At 37.7% G+C, this 15,982-nt stretch overlaps 1 protein-coding gene across 8 annotated transcripts in view; it reads left to right on the top strand.

Annotated features, from left to right (window-relative positions):
- Positions 1-15,982, top strand: part of LOC141493339 (protein FAM228B-like) — a 53,648-nt gene that overhangs the window by 13,119 nt on the left and 24,547 nt on the right. For all 8 annotated transcript variants that reach the window (XM_074194561.1, XM_074194601.1, XM_074194577.1 and 5 more), the window contains one exon: positions 9,858-10,049. In XM_074194561.1, coding sequence (XP_074050662.1) covers positions 9,858-10,049 — 192 coding nt within the window. The remainder of the gene's footprint in view (positions 1-9,857; positions 10,050-15,982) is intronic.

The raw sequence follows: 15,982 nt of genomic DNA, 5'->3' as shown, positions 1-15,982 counted from the left end.
TGAAGTCTATCAAACATTTAAATAACAGTTCCAATATTATATTAAACTATTTGGAAAAAATCAAAGGTGGAGTCCTACCAAATTCAGTGTGTATGTGCACATGTGCAATTATTTTTTGTAAGGTTTTGAATTTCCCATTTTTCCCTCACCCTCCCTCCCCTTCCCCCTCCCCCTGACAGAGAGCAAACTAATACGGGTTATACATACATAATTATGTTGAACATATTCCCCTTTTAATCATGTTGTGAAAGAAGAATCAAAACATAAACAGATTTTAAAAATTGAAAATAGTAAGCGTTGGTCTACATTCAGACTTCATAATACTTTCTCTGAATTACCACTGGGGGATTTAGAATTTTAGAATTACCATTGGGGAATGACTTGTATTGTTATTTGACTCAGTTCTCTCTCTATATATTTTAGAAATGAGCCCATCAGAAGCACTGTTGTAAAAATTTCTCAACTTGCTGAATTCCTTTTAATCTTAGTTGCATTGGTTTTGTGTAAAAACTTTTAAAATTTAATGTAATCAAAATTATCCATTTTGCATTTTATATTCTTTATCTCTTCTTTGGATGTAAACTATTCCTCCATTTTTGTAGATCTGACAGATCTGACTTACGGTTTCACCTTTTATGTCTAAATCCTATATCCATGTTGACCTTATCATGGTATAGGGTGTGAGATAGTGGTTCATGTCTAGTTTCTGCAATACTCTTTTTCAGTTTTCCTGTTTTTGTTAAAAAGTTTTTATCCCAGAAGCAAGTCTTTGGGTTTATCAAACAATAGACTACTATTTTACTACTGGTTTTGTATTTAATCTACTCCACTGATCTTCACTCTATTTCTTAACCAGTACTATAAACAATTTTGATGACTTCTGCTTTATAATTTTAGATTTGATATGGCTGGGTCACTTTCTTTGCATTTTTTCATTAGTTCTCTTGATATTCTTGACCTTTTGTTCCTCTATATGAATTTTGATGCTATTTTTATAGCTCAAAAAAAGTAATTTTTGGCAGTTTGATTTAGAAATGTTTTTTATTATATTAGCTCAGCCTATCCATTAACAATTGACATTTGTCCAATTATTTAGCTCTGATTTTGCATTTAAAGTATTTTGTAATTGTCCTGTCAGATAAGATTCCCAAGTATTTTATATTGTCTACCAGTTACTGTAAATGTAATTTCTCTTATCTCTTGCTGTGTTTTATTGGTAAGAAATAGAAATGCTGATGATTTGTGGATTAATTTTATATTCTGCAACTTTGCAAAATTATTACAAGTAGTTTTTTTAGTTATTTTCTAAGATTCTTTAAATAAACCATCATATCTACAAAGAGTTGAGAATTTTGCCTATTCTAACTCCCAATTTTTTCCTTATTGCTCAAATTAACATTTCTAATACAATAAGTGGTGATAATGGGTATCCTTGTTTCACTCTGATGTTATTGGGAATGCTTCTAAACTTATTTCTATTACATATAATGCTTGCTGATGGTTTTAGATACTGCTTATTGTTTTAAGGAAAATTCCATTTATTCCTATGTGATCTAGTGCTTTTAATAGGAATGGATGCTGTTATTTTGTCAAAAGTTTTTTCAGCATCTACTGAAATAATCATAAGATTTCTGTTAGTTTTGTTACTGATGTAGTCAATTATTCTGATAGTTTTCCTACTATTGAACCAACCTTGCATTCCTGGTATAACTCCTACCTGATCATAGTGTATTATCCTAGTGATAGCTTGCTGTAATTGCTTTGCTAATATTTTTGTATCCATATTCATTAGGAAAACTTTTCCTGGTTTAGGTATCAAAACAATATCTTTCACCTATTTATTCAAATAGTTGATTTAGAATTGGAATTCTTCTTTAAAGTTTGGTAGGATTCACTTGTGAATCCATCTAGCACTAGAGTTTTTTTTTTAGGGAGCTCTTTGATGACTTGTTCAATTTCTTTTTCTGAAATGGGGGTATTTAAGTATTTTATTTTCTCTTCTATTAATCTGAGCAACTTATATTTTTATAAGTTTTTCTTCATTTCATTTAGATCGTCAGATTTACTGATTTACAGTTGGGCAAAATATCTTTGAATTTTTTATTTTCTCTTCTATTAATCTGAGTAACTTATATTTTTATAAGTTTTTCTTCATTTCATTTAGATTGTCAGATTTACTGATTTACAGTTGGGCAAAATATCTTGGAATTATTACTTTAATTTCCTCCTCATTGGTGGCTTTTCATTTTTGATAGGTTTACTTTATTGGTTTTTTGATCAAAACCAACCCTTAGTTCAATAGTTTTCTTAATTTTGACTTTACTAATCTCTCCTTTGATTTCAGAATTTTTAATTTGGTATTTAATTGGGGATTTTTAATTTCTTTTTCTAGCTTTTTTAGTTTTCTATATTTTTTAAAATTGATCTCCTCTATCTCTGTTTTATTTCTGTAAATATTTAAGAGGCATAAAATTTCTCCCAATAGCTGTATCCCACAAGTTTTGGTGTATTGTCTCATTATTGTCATTACCTTGATGAAGTTATTTCTATGATTTGTTTGATCCATTCTTTCTTTAAAATTAGGATAGTTTCCAATTAATTTTCAGCCTTTCATTCCATAGGCTTTTATGATAAGTGATTTTTATTGTGTCACAATCTAAAAATGATTTATTTAATATTTTTACCTTTTTTACATTTGATTTTAAAGTTTTTATAAAACATGGTCAATTTTTGTGTCCCCATTAAATTTTCTCCAGAGGTCTATCATTTCTAACTTTTCTAAAATTCTAGTCACATCCTTAACTTCCTTATTTTGTGGGTAGATTTATCTAATTCTAAGAGAGGGAGGTTGAGGTCCCCCTCCAGTATAGTTTGGCTGGCTATCCTTAACAACAGCTGTAGCTCATTTAGCTTCTTTTCTAAGAATTTGGATGCTATACAACTTGATGCACATATATTTAGTATGGAAGTTATTTCATTGTGTGTGATGCCCTTTTTAAATTTTTTTTTTTGTTTTTTGCAAGGCAGTGGGGTTAAATGACTTGCCTAAGTTCTCCTGACTCCAGGGTCAATGCTCTATCCACTGTGCCACCTAGGTGTTCCCTATGGTACCTTTTAAGAAGTTTCCTTCCTTATCCCTTTTAATGAAATCAATTTTTGCTTTTGCTTTGTCTGAGATAACTATTCCTAACCCTGATTTTTTCTTTCTTTCTTTCTTTCTTTCTTTCTTTCTTTCTTTCTTTCTTTCTTTCTTTCTTTCTTTCTTTCTTTCTTTCTTTCTACAAGGCAGTGAGGATAAGTGACCTGCCAAAGGTCACACAGCTAGGTAATTATTAAGTGTCTGAGGCTGGATTTAAACTCAGGTACTCCTGACTCCAGGGCCAGTGCTCTATCCATTGTGCCACCTAGCTGCCCCTAACCCCTGCTTTTTTTACTTCAGCTAAAGCATAATATATTCTGCTCCAGCTTTTTACCTTTATCTTTTTTTTAAAGGTTTTTTTTTTTTTGCAAGGCAAATGGGGTTAAGTGGCTTGCCCAAGGCCACACAGCTAGGTAATTATTAAGTGTCTGAGACCAGATTTGAACCTAGGTACTCCTGACTCCAGGGCTGGTGTTCTATCCACTGTGCCACCTAGCCGCCCCTACCTTTATCTTTAATGTATTGTAGGATTCTGGTTTTTTAATCCACTTTGTTATCTGCTTCTGTTTAATGGGACAGTTTATTCCATTCTCATTCAGTTATTACTCCTTATTACCTTCCATCCTATCTCCCCTTCATTTATGCTTTTCGTTCTCCTTTCACCCTAGCTCTCCCTCACCAGTGTTTTGCTTCTCAATACTGCCTCCTTCAATCTGCCCACCCTTCTATCAGTCTCCCTCCCTTTTCTTTCCCCTTTTACTTTTATCCTCCCTTTCCCCTCCTAATGTCAAAAGGATATAATAAATTTCAAAACCCAACTGCATGCATGAGCCTTTGAACCAAATTTGGTTAAAGTAAGATTCAAGCAATTTTCATCCTGTCTTCTTTCCCTCTACTGAAATAGGTACTTTGTACTTTGTCATGCGACATAATTTAAACCAATTTTGCCTCTCCCTTCCTCCCATCCCAATACAATCCTTTTTTAATGTCTTTTTTTTAAAGTTTTTGCAAGGCAAATGGGGTTAAGTGGCTTGCCCAAGGCCACACAGCTAGGTAATTATTAAGTGTCTGAGACCGGATTTGAACCCAGGTACTCCTGACTCCAAGGTCGGTGCTTTATCCACTACGCCACCTAGCCGCCCCTTTGAATGTCCTTTTAAAAATCATTCCATCAAAGTCAAATTATGTCCATACTTTTGGCCTAAGTATACTCCCTCTAATAGATACAATTCTGAAGAGTTATGAGTGTCTTCCTTCCATTTAGGGATATAACAAGTTTAATATTATTAAGATAACATTCTTTTTGTTTTTCTCTACCCTTTTATATAACTCTTGAGTCTCCTGTTGAAGATCAAATTTTCCGTTCAGTTCTGTTTTTTTCAATCAGGAAAATTTGAAAGTCACCTATTTTTTTAAATGTCCATCTTTTTTCCCTGTAAAGAATACGCTCAGTTTTGCTGGGTAATTCTTGGTTGCAATCCAAGCTCCTTTGCCCTCTAGAATTTCTTATTCCAGGCCCCTCAGATCCTTTAATGTTGATTCTGCAAAGTCCTGCATAATACTGACTGTGGCTTCTGGGGTATTTGAATTGCTTTTTTCTGCTTCCCTGCAGGATTTTCTCCTTGAGCTGATAATTCTGGAATTTGGCTACAGTATTTCTTGGTGTTTTCATTTGGGATCCCTTTCAGGATCAGTGGATTCTTTCAATGACTATTTTCTTCCTCTGCTTCTAAGATATAAGGGCCATTTTTCTTGATTTCTTGAAAGATGTTGGCTAAGGCCCCCTTTTTTTTAAAATCATGGCTTTCAGATAGTCCAGTAATTCTTAACTTACCTCTCAGAAAAAGGTCAGTTGTTTTTCCGATGAAGTATTTTCTATTTTCTTTTTTTCATCTTTTTGATTTTGCTTGACTGATTCATGATGTCTCATAGAATCATTAACTTCCTCTTATCCCAGTTTATTTTTCAAGAAATTATTTTCTGCAGTTAGCTTTTGCATCTCCTTTTCTATTTGGTTAATGCTATTTTTAAAGGAGCTATTATCTTTTTCTATTTGTTTTCACATTTGTCCAATTGTATTTTTTTTGTTTTTTGCAAGGCAATGGGATTAAGTGACTTGCCCAAGGTCACACAGCTAGTAATTATGTGTCTGAGGTCAAATTTGAATTCAGGTCGTTTTGACTCCAGGGCCAGTGCTCTATCCACTGCATCACCTAGCCGCCCCTTCAAGTATATTTTTAAAGGATTTGTTTTCCTCAAATTTTGTGCTTCATTTTGCAAGATGTTGACTCTCTTGTATTTCTTTCTTTTTGTGAGGCAGTGGAGTTGTGACTTATCCAAGGTCACAACTACTAGTAAGTATCAAATGTCTGAGACTGAATTTAAACTCAGATCTTTTGACTCTCATGCTGGTGCTCTCTCCAGAGTCACCAAGCTACTCCTCTCACTTTTGCATTTCTTTCCTCAATTTTTCACACTCTCCTCTGCAACTTCACATGTATTACTTTTTCTGCCATCCTCTTTTGAAATGGCATTTTGTCCCTGCTCATCTCCAAGAACTTTCTATAGTTCTAGCTTTTTTTCTCTCATTTTGTTTTGTTACTGGGCACTGTCCAAAGCTGCTTGTGTTAGGAGAAAGAGGCCTATTCTCAGACTTTGCACATTGAGAACCATAGAAGTTTGCTTACTGAGCTGGGCCATCTAGCCCAGTCATGTTGGCTGAACAGGGGGCCTGGAGCTCCTGCGCTGAAGTTCTCCCAGCTGGCCTGCCATGCCATCGGCTTGCTGAGGCTGGATTCCAGGGACCTCCTCCAAGATCTTTTCTGTAGCTGAGACCTGTACTCACAATGTTATGTCCATGCACTGCTTGTAGTTCCCTGTCTGGGAACACTATTGCTTCACCTGAAACTGGAAGATGCTCCTCAGTATAGAACTATATACATATGTGTGTATGTGCATCTATGCATCTATATATACAGATATACTGTGCTACAAGAAATAAGAATGGCTTCAGAAAATCCTGGGAGACTCCTGCGAACTGGTGCAAAGTGGGTGGGATCAGGAGAACATTGCCCACAGTAACAGTATCACTGTTTGAAGCCCAGCTGTGAATGACTTAGCTATTCTCAACAATATGGTGATTCAAGACGATTCTGAAGATGCTTTGATGAAACATGCTATCCATCTCCGGAGAAAGAACTGAAGAAGTCCAACTACAGATTGAAGAACACTTTTTTTTCTTGTTTTGGGGAGTTTTTTGGGGGGAGGGGATATGGTCAATGTGGAAAGGAGTTGCATGATTGTATACATATAAACCATGTCAAATTATTTGCCTTCTCAAGGAGGGAAGAGAATGTTAAACTCAAAATTTAGCGAAAGGAATATTTTAATTTTTTTTTAGGTTTTTACAAGGCAATGGGGTTAAGTGGCTTGCCCAAGGCCACACACACACACACACACACACACACACACACACACACACACACACAGCTAGGTAATTATTAAGTGTCTGAGGCCGGATTTGAACTTAGGTACTCCTGACTCCAGGGCCCGTGCTCCATCCACTGTGCCACCTAGCTGCCCTGCAAAAGGAATATTAAAAATTGTTTATATTTACAATTTATTAAAGAATAACCTTTCCCTTCTTGGTTTCATTATCCTTTACTTTTGGTATCTAATTTTTGCACCTTAATTTTTAAAAGGGAGGCAAGATGGGCATTGGGGAGAGTGCTAGGTTATATAGCCAAATGCCTGAGGTTTGAACACTGGCTGTGAAATTTATAATATTGTGGTCTTAAGGAAAATCTCTTAACTCTTCTGAACCTGAGTTTCCTCATCAGTAAAATAAAGGAGTTCTGGATGATTTTCAACTTCAAATCTTATACCTTAAATATTATTTGACATCTCAAGTTCTATTTTTCCATTCTTTTAAAAGAGTATTTACCCTTGTATTTCTTTTGTTTGTTTTTGTTTTGCTAGGCAATGGGGTTAAGTGCCTTGCCCAAGGTCACATGGCTAGGCAATTATTGTCTGAGGGCTATTTTGAACTCTGGTCCTGACTCCAGGGCAGGTGCTCTATCCACTGTACCACCTAGCCACCCCCACTCTTGTATTTCAATTACTCTTACACTAGATGTGACTGAAAACCTACAACATTCATTATTGCTTCCTTTTACAATATAAACCTTGATAATTCTTTACTCATTACTTATATTTAATACTAGATGTCATTGTTAATTTTCACCTCCTTGGTCAATTTGCATGTTACTAGTACAGCTCATTTCTGGATTTCTCAGGAAGAAAGAAGTAAATTTTCTGACCTCATTGAAGAACTATTCTTTTTAATGATGTAACAGTTTTATGAGTTTTGGTGTATATTAATTTCTCTTTTTTCTGGCATAACATATCTTAGCCAGGCCTTTCATTTTTTAAATCATTGTCTAATAGTCTAGTCTTATATATTGATACATCTTTTTGAATATGTGAATTGTTTCTTCCTGGTTTTTTGTAGAATTTTCTCTTTGATACTTACAATTTTGGAGTGAGTTAAACTTCAGGTTCCTCTAAGCTGTGAATTCTATTTGCATTCCACTGTTCATTTTCAAGACTTTCAGGGCTGCTATTTTTTTTCTGGGGGAGGAGGAGTGTTTCATGGTTTCCTGGATATTAAGACTCTCATTTCTTAATTTTTTTCCCTTGAGATAATTCATTGTCTCATTGAACTTTATTTTCTAGTTCTATTGCTTTGCTTTGTAAAGAACAAAAGTCTTCTTCAAAAGTAAAACTTTTACGCTTTAAATTTTTTTTCACTCTTAGCTTTTTAATCAGCCTGAACCCCTCTATTACTGACAGAGTCTACTGTTTCTCTTAAATTCTTTTTTAATCTTGGTCTTATTTCCAGTCTTCGATGCCAGATTTTTCTTCTTGAGATTTTGAACTGCTGTGGAAATTCTTTGGGGAATCCCTTTTCTCTTCTAGAGGTACATTGTTGCTACCATGTTAATCTTTTTGACTTAGACATTTCTCTTTTTCATATACCCCTTATTATTGATACATTTTCCCTTCTTACTCAGCATGAAGGCAGATGAAATTCAGTTTTATGCAGACAGTAACTGTTTGACAATTTCATGCAGTTTTCCTATCTTTTATCTCCTTATTCTTTTTTTTCCTCTTTGGAAGAGTTATTGCTATTTTAAGTTTCTGCAGTTGAGTTGGGTCTAGTCAATGGAACTCTTTCACAATGTTCTCTACAGAAAGGCATGTGAATGTCCCACAAACCTTTGGCATCTTTCATTTTATAATTATGGACCAAATTTTCTGCCCTCATTAGCCTTGCTATGTCACTACTGATTGCATAAAGTTCTCAAATCTCACTGGATATGTTGTCTTGACTTGGAGAATCTTAACAAATTCTAACAACAAGAGCTTCTTTCCAAAGTGGGATGGGTGGACTCCTGGAGTTTTTCAAGTTTTCATGTCACTTATTGGGTAGGTGGCAAATATTTATAGATGTCTTGGAAGTTCAGTTCAAATCTAGGAACCTGTGATTCTTTGTTCTTCATAGAATCTTTTCTCCCTCTTCATCTTTTGCCCATGACACCAGCATATCTTTGTTCTTATTCTCCTAATGAGGATATGCAGTATAATGACAATTTGCTCCATAAAGTATGCTTTGATTGGTTCACTGTTGGACAAGGATCTCGCCTTTAAAACAATGCTGACAGCTAATTAATACTTATGGACAGTTAGAGAACCATATACCTCGTAAGCCTACTCAGGCTTTCTGTCTACCAAGCTGGCACCATCATTGTGGAAGCTGATGGTGCTACACAGGAGGGAGGAATGTTTTATCATTTTCCTTATTTCTGAGTTGACATGGGTAAAGAATTCATTTCTTGGTATTTGGTGGCCTAGTAAGGAACCTTTGGAAGCCCCAGTCACTGAGGGAGGATCCCAAAAGAGGAGGCAGCCAAAAGCAGCTTTTCCCTTCTTTATCTTACCTACCACTCTCCATGGGATTCAGTCCAACTTCTTCATCCTTGACAATTTTGGACTCAGCTCTCCTGTCCAAGAAAAAAAAAATCAATGGCCAGACATGGGCAGTACTTATTTCTATTTTACTTTTTCAGCATGGATCCCTAGCCACTTTCCATCTTAATTGTTTAAAAAAAAGTTTTCAAAAATGACCATTGAATTTTTTTCTTTTGTGATGAGTCTTGGGAAAATGTTTTTGGGGAACAAACGTGTGGCTCTTTTCTTGTTGGACCTTTGATTCCTTCCACCTAAACTAGATAAAGTAAGGAGATCAGACAAAGCAGGTATTCCAGTTCTCATCTTCATTGCATAAAGGAGTAAATAATATGGACGATAGGCAGAAGGTCCAAGTTTAGTAATAGAAAGGACTTCTGAGGGAGGGGAAGAGTCATATTTGTTAATGCATTTCAGAAGAAGCCCAGGGAGTCTTTCTTATTATGTCTTTACAGAAAGGAGAAAGTGTCTCAGATATGGAGAATAAGGAACCACAGAACTTCCTCAGCTTCATGAACTCTTCTCTTTGGGAAGATTCTCTCCCAGTAGTGGCAGCCATTCAAGATGGTGGGAGGGGGTTACTATGAAGTGGAAGAAAATGAGGTGCCATGTTTGTGGCACAGGTGAGAGTAAGTGGATGACAGAGTTTCCTCATTCTCCCATTTGCCTATTATGTCTCACTTTCCCTTAGGAATTGAACAAGTATTTACAACACCAAGATTTTTTAAATGAGAGAAGGAAGGAGATGCTGCATAAGAGATGGGTTGAGAATGTTGCCTGTCCTCTCCAGCAGAAAATCATCGAGAAAGTGGGTTCTCCAAGGGAGATCGAAAAGAGGAAGTGTCTGGAGCGGGAAGGCTACCGACGCTTCAGGGACATAACGGTACTGGACTCATTCAGCTGGTAGGGGGAGCTCTTCAGGGGCACGAGTTCTAGAAATGGACATGTTCCCATTTCTGAGTGTGGGCATGTGGGCAGTGGAGACTAGGCCAGAGCCCAATGGAATGCCAGATCCTCCTGGGAAGGTTGGTCTCTCTGGGCTACAATGCCCTTCTTTTTCATGATGGGCAAGTTTATTTAAGACATAAAGGGATGGAGAATCAGAAAGAGACACACACTCACACACAAAGTAAGTGTGACCATCTGATTCGTTCCCTCCCCCCAAGTTGATGTATGTATTAAGTATCTCTGGTGGGGAAGGCTTTGTCACCACTGGAGCTAAGAGCAGCAGCAGCATCAGACCTCATCTATAAATTAAGGGCTAGATAATTTCTAAGATCTGCTTCAACTTTGTCATTCTGTGGATCAGCCTCCCCCCCCCCCCAAGCTAGTGTGAACTCACCTAAGGACAGGGTCAATGAAGCAGAGCCTTCAGGGCTTATGGAGTGCAGAGGAGATATAGATTGGGAGGTGGTATCTGAAAAGGGGCTTTGGTTTCTGAACCACAGTTCTTGACCAGAATGAAGTTCACTGAGAAGGGCAGGGATGCAGGTGCTCAGAAATACACAGAAGGAAAACCAAGATGAGAGGTAGTGAGGAAATCAGGGGCTTCTGATAACTATACACATGAGATGAGTTAAAGGTCCTAACCCCAGGGAGAAAAGGTGGCCTCTTAGTTATCATGGGGACTTGTCCTGAGACCCATAAGAGGAGATGGAGAAAAAGTAAATATATATGTTTGTGGTGTTGGCTGGTGGTGATCCCCAGGGACTGGACAGGACTGCCAGTCTGGGGTTGAAAGATGCCACTGACCACGTGGACTGAACATTTCCATCACCTAACATGAGGGCTGAGATCCCACCTGGCCTAAAAAAAGTACCATCATGTTAAAGATGGTTATGAATGCAGTTAATAACTTCTGGATTTGTCATAGTGATAATGTCAGCCTGCAAAAATTAGTCCATTCATTTATTAAGTGCCTGCTGTGTGTCAGTCACTTTAGTTCTTGTCAAAATCATTATTAAGAAGATGGCTAATTGTCTCCCCAGCCCCGGGTCCACCCTCCCAACATTCCAGAAGGTGGCAGGCTAGATCTAGTAAGAGCAGCTCTGGGGAAACCTGGAGGGCCTGAGTCTCCACTGATACATTCTTCATGGATGGTCTATTTGTGGAGCCAGATTAATTAGCTTGTAGAAAATAGAGTAAGGACAGCTGGATGAAAACATATTCCAGGAATACATACAGAGAGTCCCTTGGGATGACAGGTCCAAGCTTCCAAAGCACAGGTGGCCAAAGGGGAAAATCATTAATGTAGTTAATCTACAGCTCCTTGTGGGATGGAAGTCCTTTCCTATTTTTGTGGAGCCCTTGTGAATTTTCCCTTGTTCACATGTAGTGAATTCCCTGTTAAGTTCTGGGTCAGGGCCCTTGTTGAATTCAGAAACTTTTCTCCTCATATCTAGTTGTCTTCTCTCAACTCTTGGTGGGATGTGTTGTTTGTTCCTCATCTGCTATTGTTGCTGCTGCTGCTGCTGTTGATGACTATCCTTCTTTCTTGAAGAGGACCATGACATCAGGGAGGTGATGCCATGACAACCACATTAATTGGATTTGAGTGAGGGGTAGCTGTGCTAAGTCACTAGCTTTACTTTCTCCTCCAAAGCACTCTGGATCCAGTGGCCAGATATGATTCAGGATGACTGGAGATGGCCCTGGATAAGAGACAATCAGGGTTAAGTGACTTGCCCAAGATCACACAGCTAGTCAGTAGCAAGTGTCTGAGGCTGGATTCGAATTCCCATCCTCCTGACTCTAAGGCCAGTGCTCTATCCACTGCTGCCACCAGGTTGCCCCTGTTCCTTGTCTAGTCTCTCAGATGATGTTGTTGGTGGGTCAAGGGCTCAGGGAAGAGGCCTCACTTGTGTTGGTGCTTTCTCTCAGTCCCGATGTGCTTGTCATCCAATTTCATCTAATGGCTCAAGGGGTTTCACTCCTGATCAGAACTTTTTTCTGCAACTAGTTTATGTCTTGGATTTCTCTGAAAGTTGCCCACTCTTTTTCTACTCATCTGGACTTAAATACCCTCAAATATCAAGACTGGTTTGATGAAAATGATGGGGAAATACAGAAACTGCTAAATGAAAAACAAGAACTCCACAAGGTTTACCACCAGGATAGTCCATCCATCTCCAAGAAGGCAGCATTTAATTCCATCAAAAGTAGAGTACAAGCAAAACTTAGAGAGATACAGGACTCTTACTCAGCATGAAGGCAGATGAAATTCAGTTTATGTAGACAGTAACAAACCAAAATTCTTTAATGATGCCCTGAAGGATATTTATGAACCAAAGACATATGGTGCATCTCAGCTACTCAGTGCTGATAGATTCACATTGATTAACAATAGTGACAAGATTCTAAAGAGATGGGCTGAACAGTTCCATGGTGTTCTTAACAGACTATCATCAATCAATGCAGAAGCCATTGACTATTTCCCTCAAGTTGAAGTCAATCAGTTCCTAGCTGAAGTTCCAACTGAAGAAGAAGTTTTAAATGCCATTAGGCTCCTTTCAATTTGCAAAGTACGTACTGATTCTATTCCAGCTGAAAACTACAAGGTAGAAAATCTATTGGTCATCTAAAAACTGAAATTTTCCAAGTTATATAGCATGAAGAGATTATCTCCCAAGAATTCAAGGATGCCTCCATCATTCATCTCTATAAAGGTAAAGGGAATAGATTGTCCTGTGACAATCACAGGTGTATTTCTCTTTTAGTCAGTGCTGGTAAGATTCTTGCCAGAGTCTTTCTCAAAAGGCTTTTCCTTCACCTGGAAGATGATCATCTCCCTGAGAGCCAGTGTGGCTTAGGAAGGGTCAAGGAACAGTCGATGTGATATTTGCTGCCTGTAGACTCCAGGAAAAGTACCAGGAACAGAACAGATGTCTCTATATGATGTTTGTAGATCTGACCAAGGACTTTGATACTGTCAGTCATGAGGCTTATGAAAAATATGTCAAAATTTGGTAGCCCAGAGAAGTTCATCAGTACTGTACATCAATTTCATGATGACTTGCTTGCCCAGGTTCTGGATAGTGGACAATGTTCTCAAGATTTCCCAGTCACCAGTGTAGTGAAATGAGGCTGTGGCCTTGCTCCCATGCTATTTAGCATGATGTTTTCAGACATCTTATCAAATGCCTTCACTGAGGATGAACTTGGCCTTAAGTTCATCTACTTCACTGATGGCAAATTCTTCAACATGAAAAGACTGCAAGCTAAGACCAAAGTGGAGGAAGTGGATGCATGACCCTTTATTTGTGGATGACTGTGCATTCAATACAGCCTCTGAAGCTGAGATGCAACAAAGTTTGGATTGATTCTCTCCTGTTTGTGCAAATTTTGGTCTAATAACTAACACCAAGAAAACACAGGTGAAAACACACCATACCATCCATATGTAGAACCACTGGTTACAGCAAATGGAGAAGTTTTGAATACTGTGTACAAGTTCACTTATTTTGGCAGTGTCCTTTCCAGGGAGGCAGACATTGACAATGAGATTGACACACTCATTGCCAGAGTAGTCAGTGTTTGGGAGGCTGCAAAAGAAAGTGTGGGAGAGAAGAGGTATTAATACTGACCACTAAACTGAAGGTCTAGAGAGCCATTGTACTGACCTCATCACTGTATGCCTGTGAAACCTGGACAGTCTACCAGCACCATATCAGGAAACTGAATCACTTCCATTTAAATTGTCTTAGGAAGATTCTAAAGATCACCTGGCAGGAGAAGATACCAGACTATGAGGTCCTTTCTCAAGCTAAACTGCCTAGTATTCCAATATTACTACAGAGAGTGCAACTATGTTGGGCTGATCATGTTAGAATGTAAGAAGTACTCTTGCCAAAAAGACTATTCTGTGGAGAACTCACACAGAGCAAGTGCTCATATGGGGGTCAGAAGAAGCAACACTGAATGCCCTGAAGGTCTCTCTTAAGAACCTTGGAATTGATGTGCAGCATTGTAGACACTGGCACAGGAATGCCCAGCATGTTGTGCCCTCATCAGTGAGGGTGTCGTATTCTATGAGAAGGGAAGAATGGAAGTAACTCAAAGGAAATGTGACATACATAAGTTTAGAATACCCACCCCAGGTGTTCATGCAGACTATTTGTGCCCGACCTGTAGTAGAGAATTCCAAACTCATATTGGCCTGATCAGCCACAGTTGGACATAATGTCATTTGTCTCAAGCATAGTGATGTCATTTGTTGTTCTTCAAAAATGAAGGACAAGAAGCATGTCTTGGATTAATTTACTGAGCCATCAACTGAATTAGCCAACCCCATATGGACCTTATACGTTCTGATCTGAACACTGTTCTCTTTCTTCCATAGACCATCTTGATCCTAGAATGTGGGTACCTTTTAAAAAATATTTTATTTTTCCCTGGTTACATGTAAAAACAAGTTTTAACATTCATTTTTAAAACCTTAAGATCTGGATTCACTCTCTTCTTCCCACCCCGCTCCCTCTCACTGAGGAAGTTATTTAATATAGGTTAAAAATGTGTAGTCATGCAAAACATTTCCATAATAAGTCATTATGAAAGTACATAGAAACCTCCTCCCTGCCAAAAAAAAGAAGCCTCAAGAAAAATAAAGTAAAAATATGTTTCAATCTGTATTCAGAGACCAGTAGCTTTGTCTTTGGGGATGGATAATATTATCATAAGTCTTTCAGAGTTGTCTTGGGTCATAGCTTTGCTGAAAAAAGCTAAGTCATTCACAGTTAACTATCCTACAGTGTTGCTATTACTTTGTATATAGTACATTTTCCATTGCATCTGCTCATGTAAGCCTTTCCAGGTTTTAATGAGAGCATCCTGTTAATCATTTCTTAAAGCATAATAGCATTCCATCATAATTACAAACCACAGTTTGTTCAGCCATTCCCCAACTGATGGGTATCCCCTCAATTTCAGATTCCTTGCTATAAGAAAAAAGCTGCTATAAATAGCCTTATACAGCTAGGTCTTTTTCCTTCTTGTTTTTCATCTCTTCTGGATTGTAGATATGATAGTGGCATTGCTATATCAAAGGGTAGGCATGGTTTTATAGTCCTTTAGGCATAGTTCCAAATTGTTTAATCATTTTACAATTCCTTCAACAGTGCATTAATGTCTCATTTTCCCAACGTTCAGCAATTCCCCAACTGATGTGTATCCCCTCAATTTCAGATTCCTTGCTATAAGAAAAAAGCTGCTATAAATAGCCTTATACAGCTAGGTCCTTTTCCTTCCTGTTTTTCATCTCTTCTGGATTGTAGATCTGATAGTGGCATTGCTATATCAAAGGGTAGGCATGGTTTTATAGTCCTTTAGGCATAGTTCCAAATTGTTTAATCATTTTACAATTCCTTCAACAGTGCATTAATGTCTCATTTTCCCAACATCCCCTCCAACAAATATCATTTCCTTTTTCTGCTATTAGCCAATCAATTGGTATAAGGTATTGCTCTATTTGGCATTTCTCCAGTCCATAGTGAGTTAGGACTTTTAAAAACATTTGGCCTTAGAGAGCATTGATAACCTCATCTGAAAACTGTTCATATCTTTTGATCACCTTCCTTATGTTCTCTATGTTTGAGAAATGAGATCTTTATATCAGAGAAACTTGTTTCAATATTTTTTCCACAATTACTATTAACTGTATTTCCCTCTGTCCTATACTTCCACCTCTAATTATTTTATTCTTTCCTTTCACCCTGTCCTTCCTCAAAAGTGTTATGCATCTAATTATCCCCTCCCTCTTTTTCTTCCCTTCTATCACTTCCCCCTAACTATCTCCCATCCAATTTCCCTCTTACTTTCCTC

The sequence above is a fragment of the Macrotis lagotis genome, chromosome 1 (assembly GCF_037893015.1).
Source record: "Macrotis lagotis isolate mMagLag1 chromosome 1, bilby.v1.9.chrom.fasta, whole genome shotgun sequence".
Classification (NCBI taxonomy): Eukaryota; Metazoa; Chordata; class Mammalia; order Peramelemorphia; family Peramelidae; genus Macrotis; species Macrotis lagotis.
Note: the sequence above shows the minus strand (reverse complement) of the source record. Positions and strands in the feature narration are given on the sequence as shown.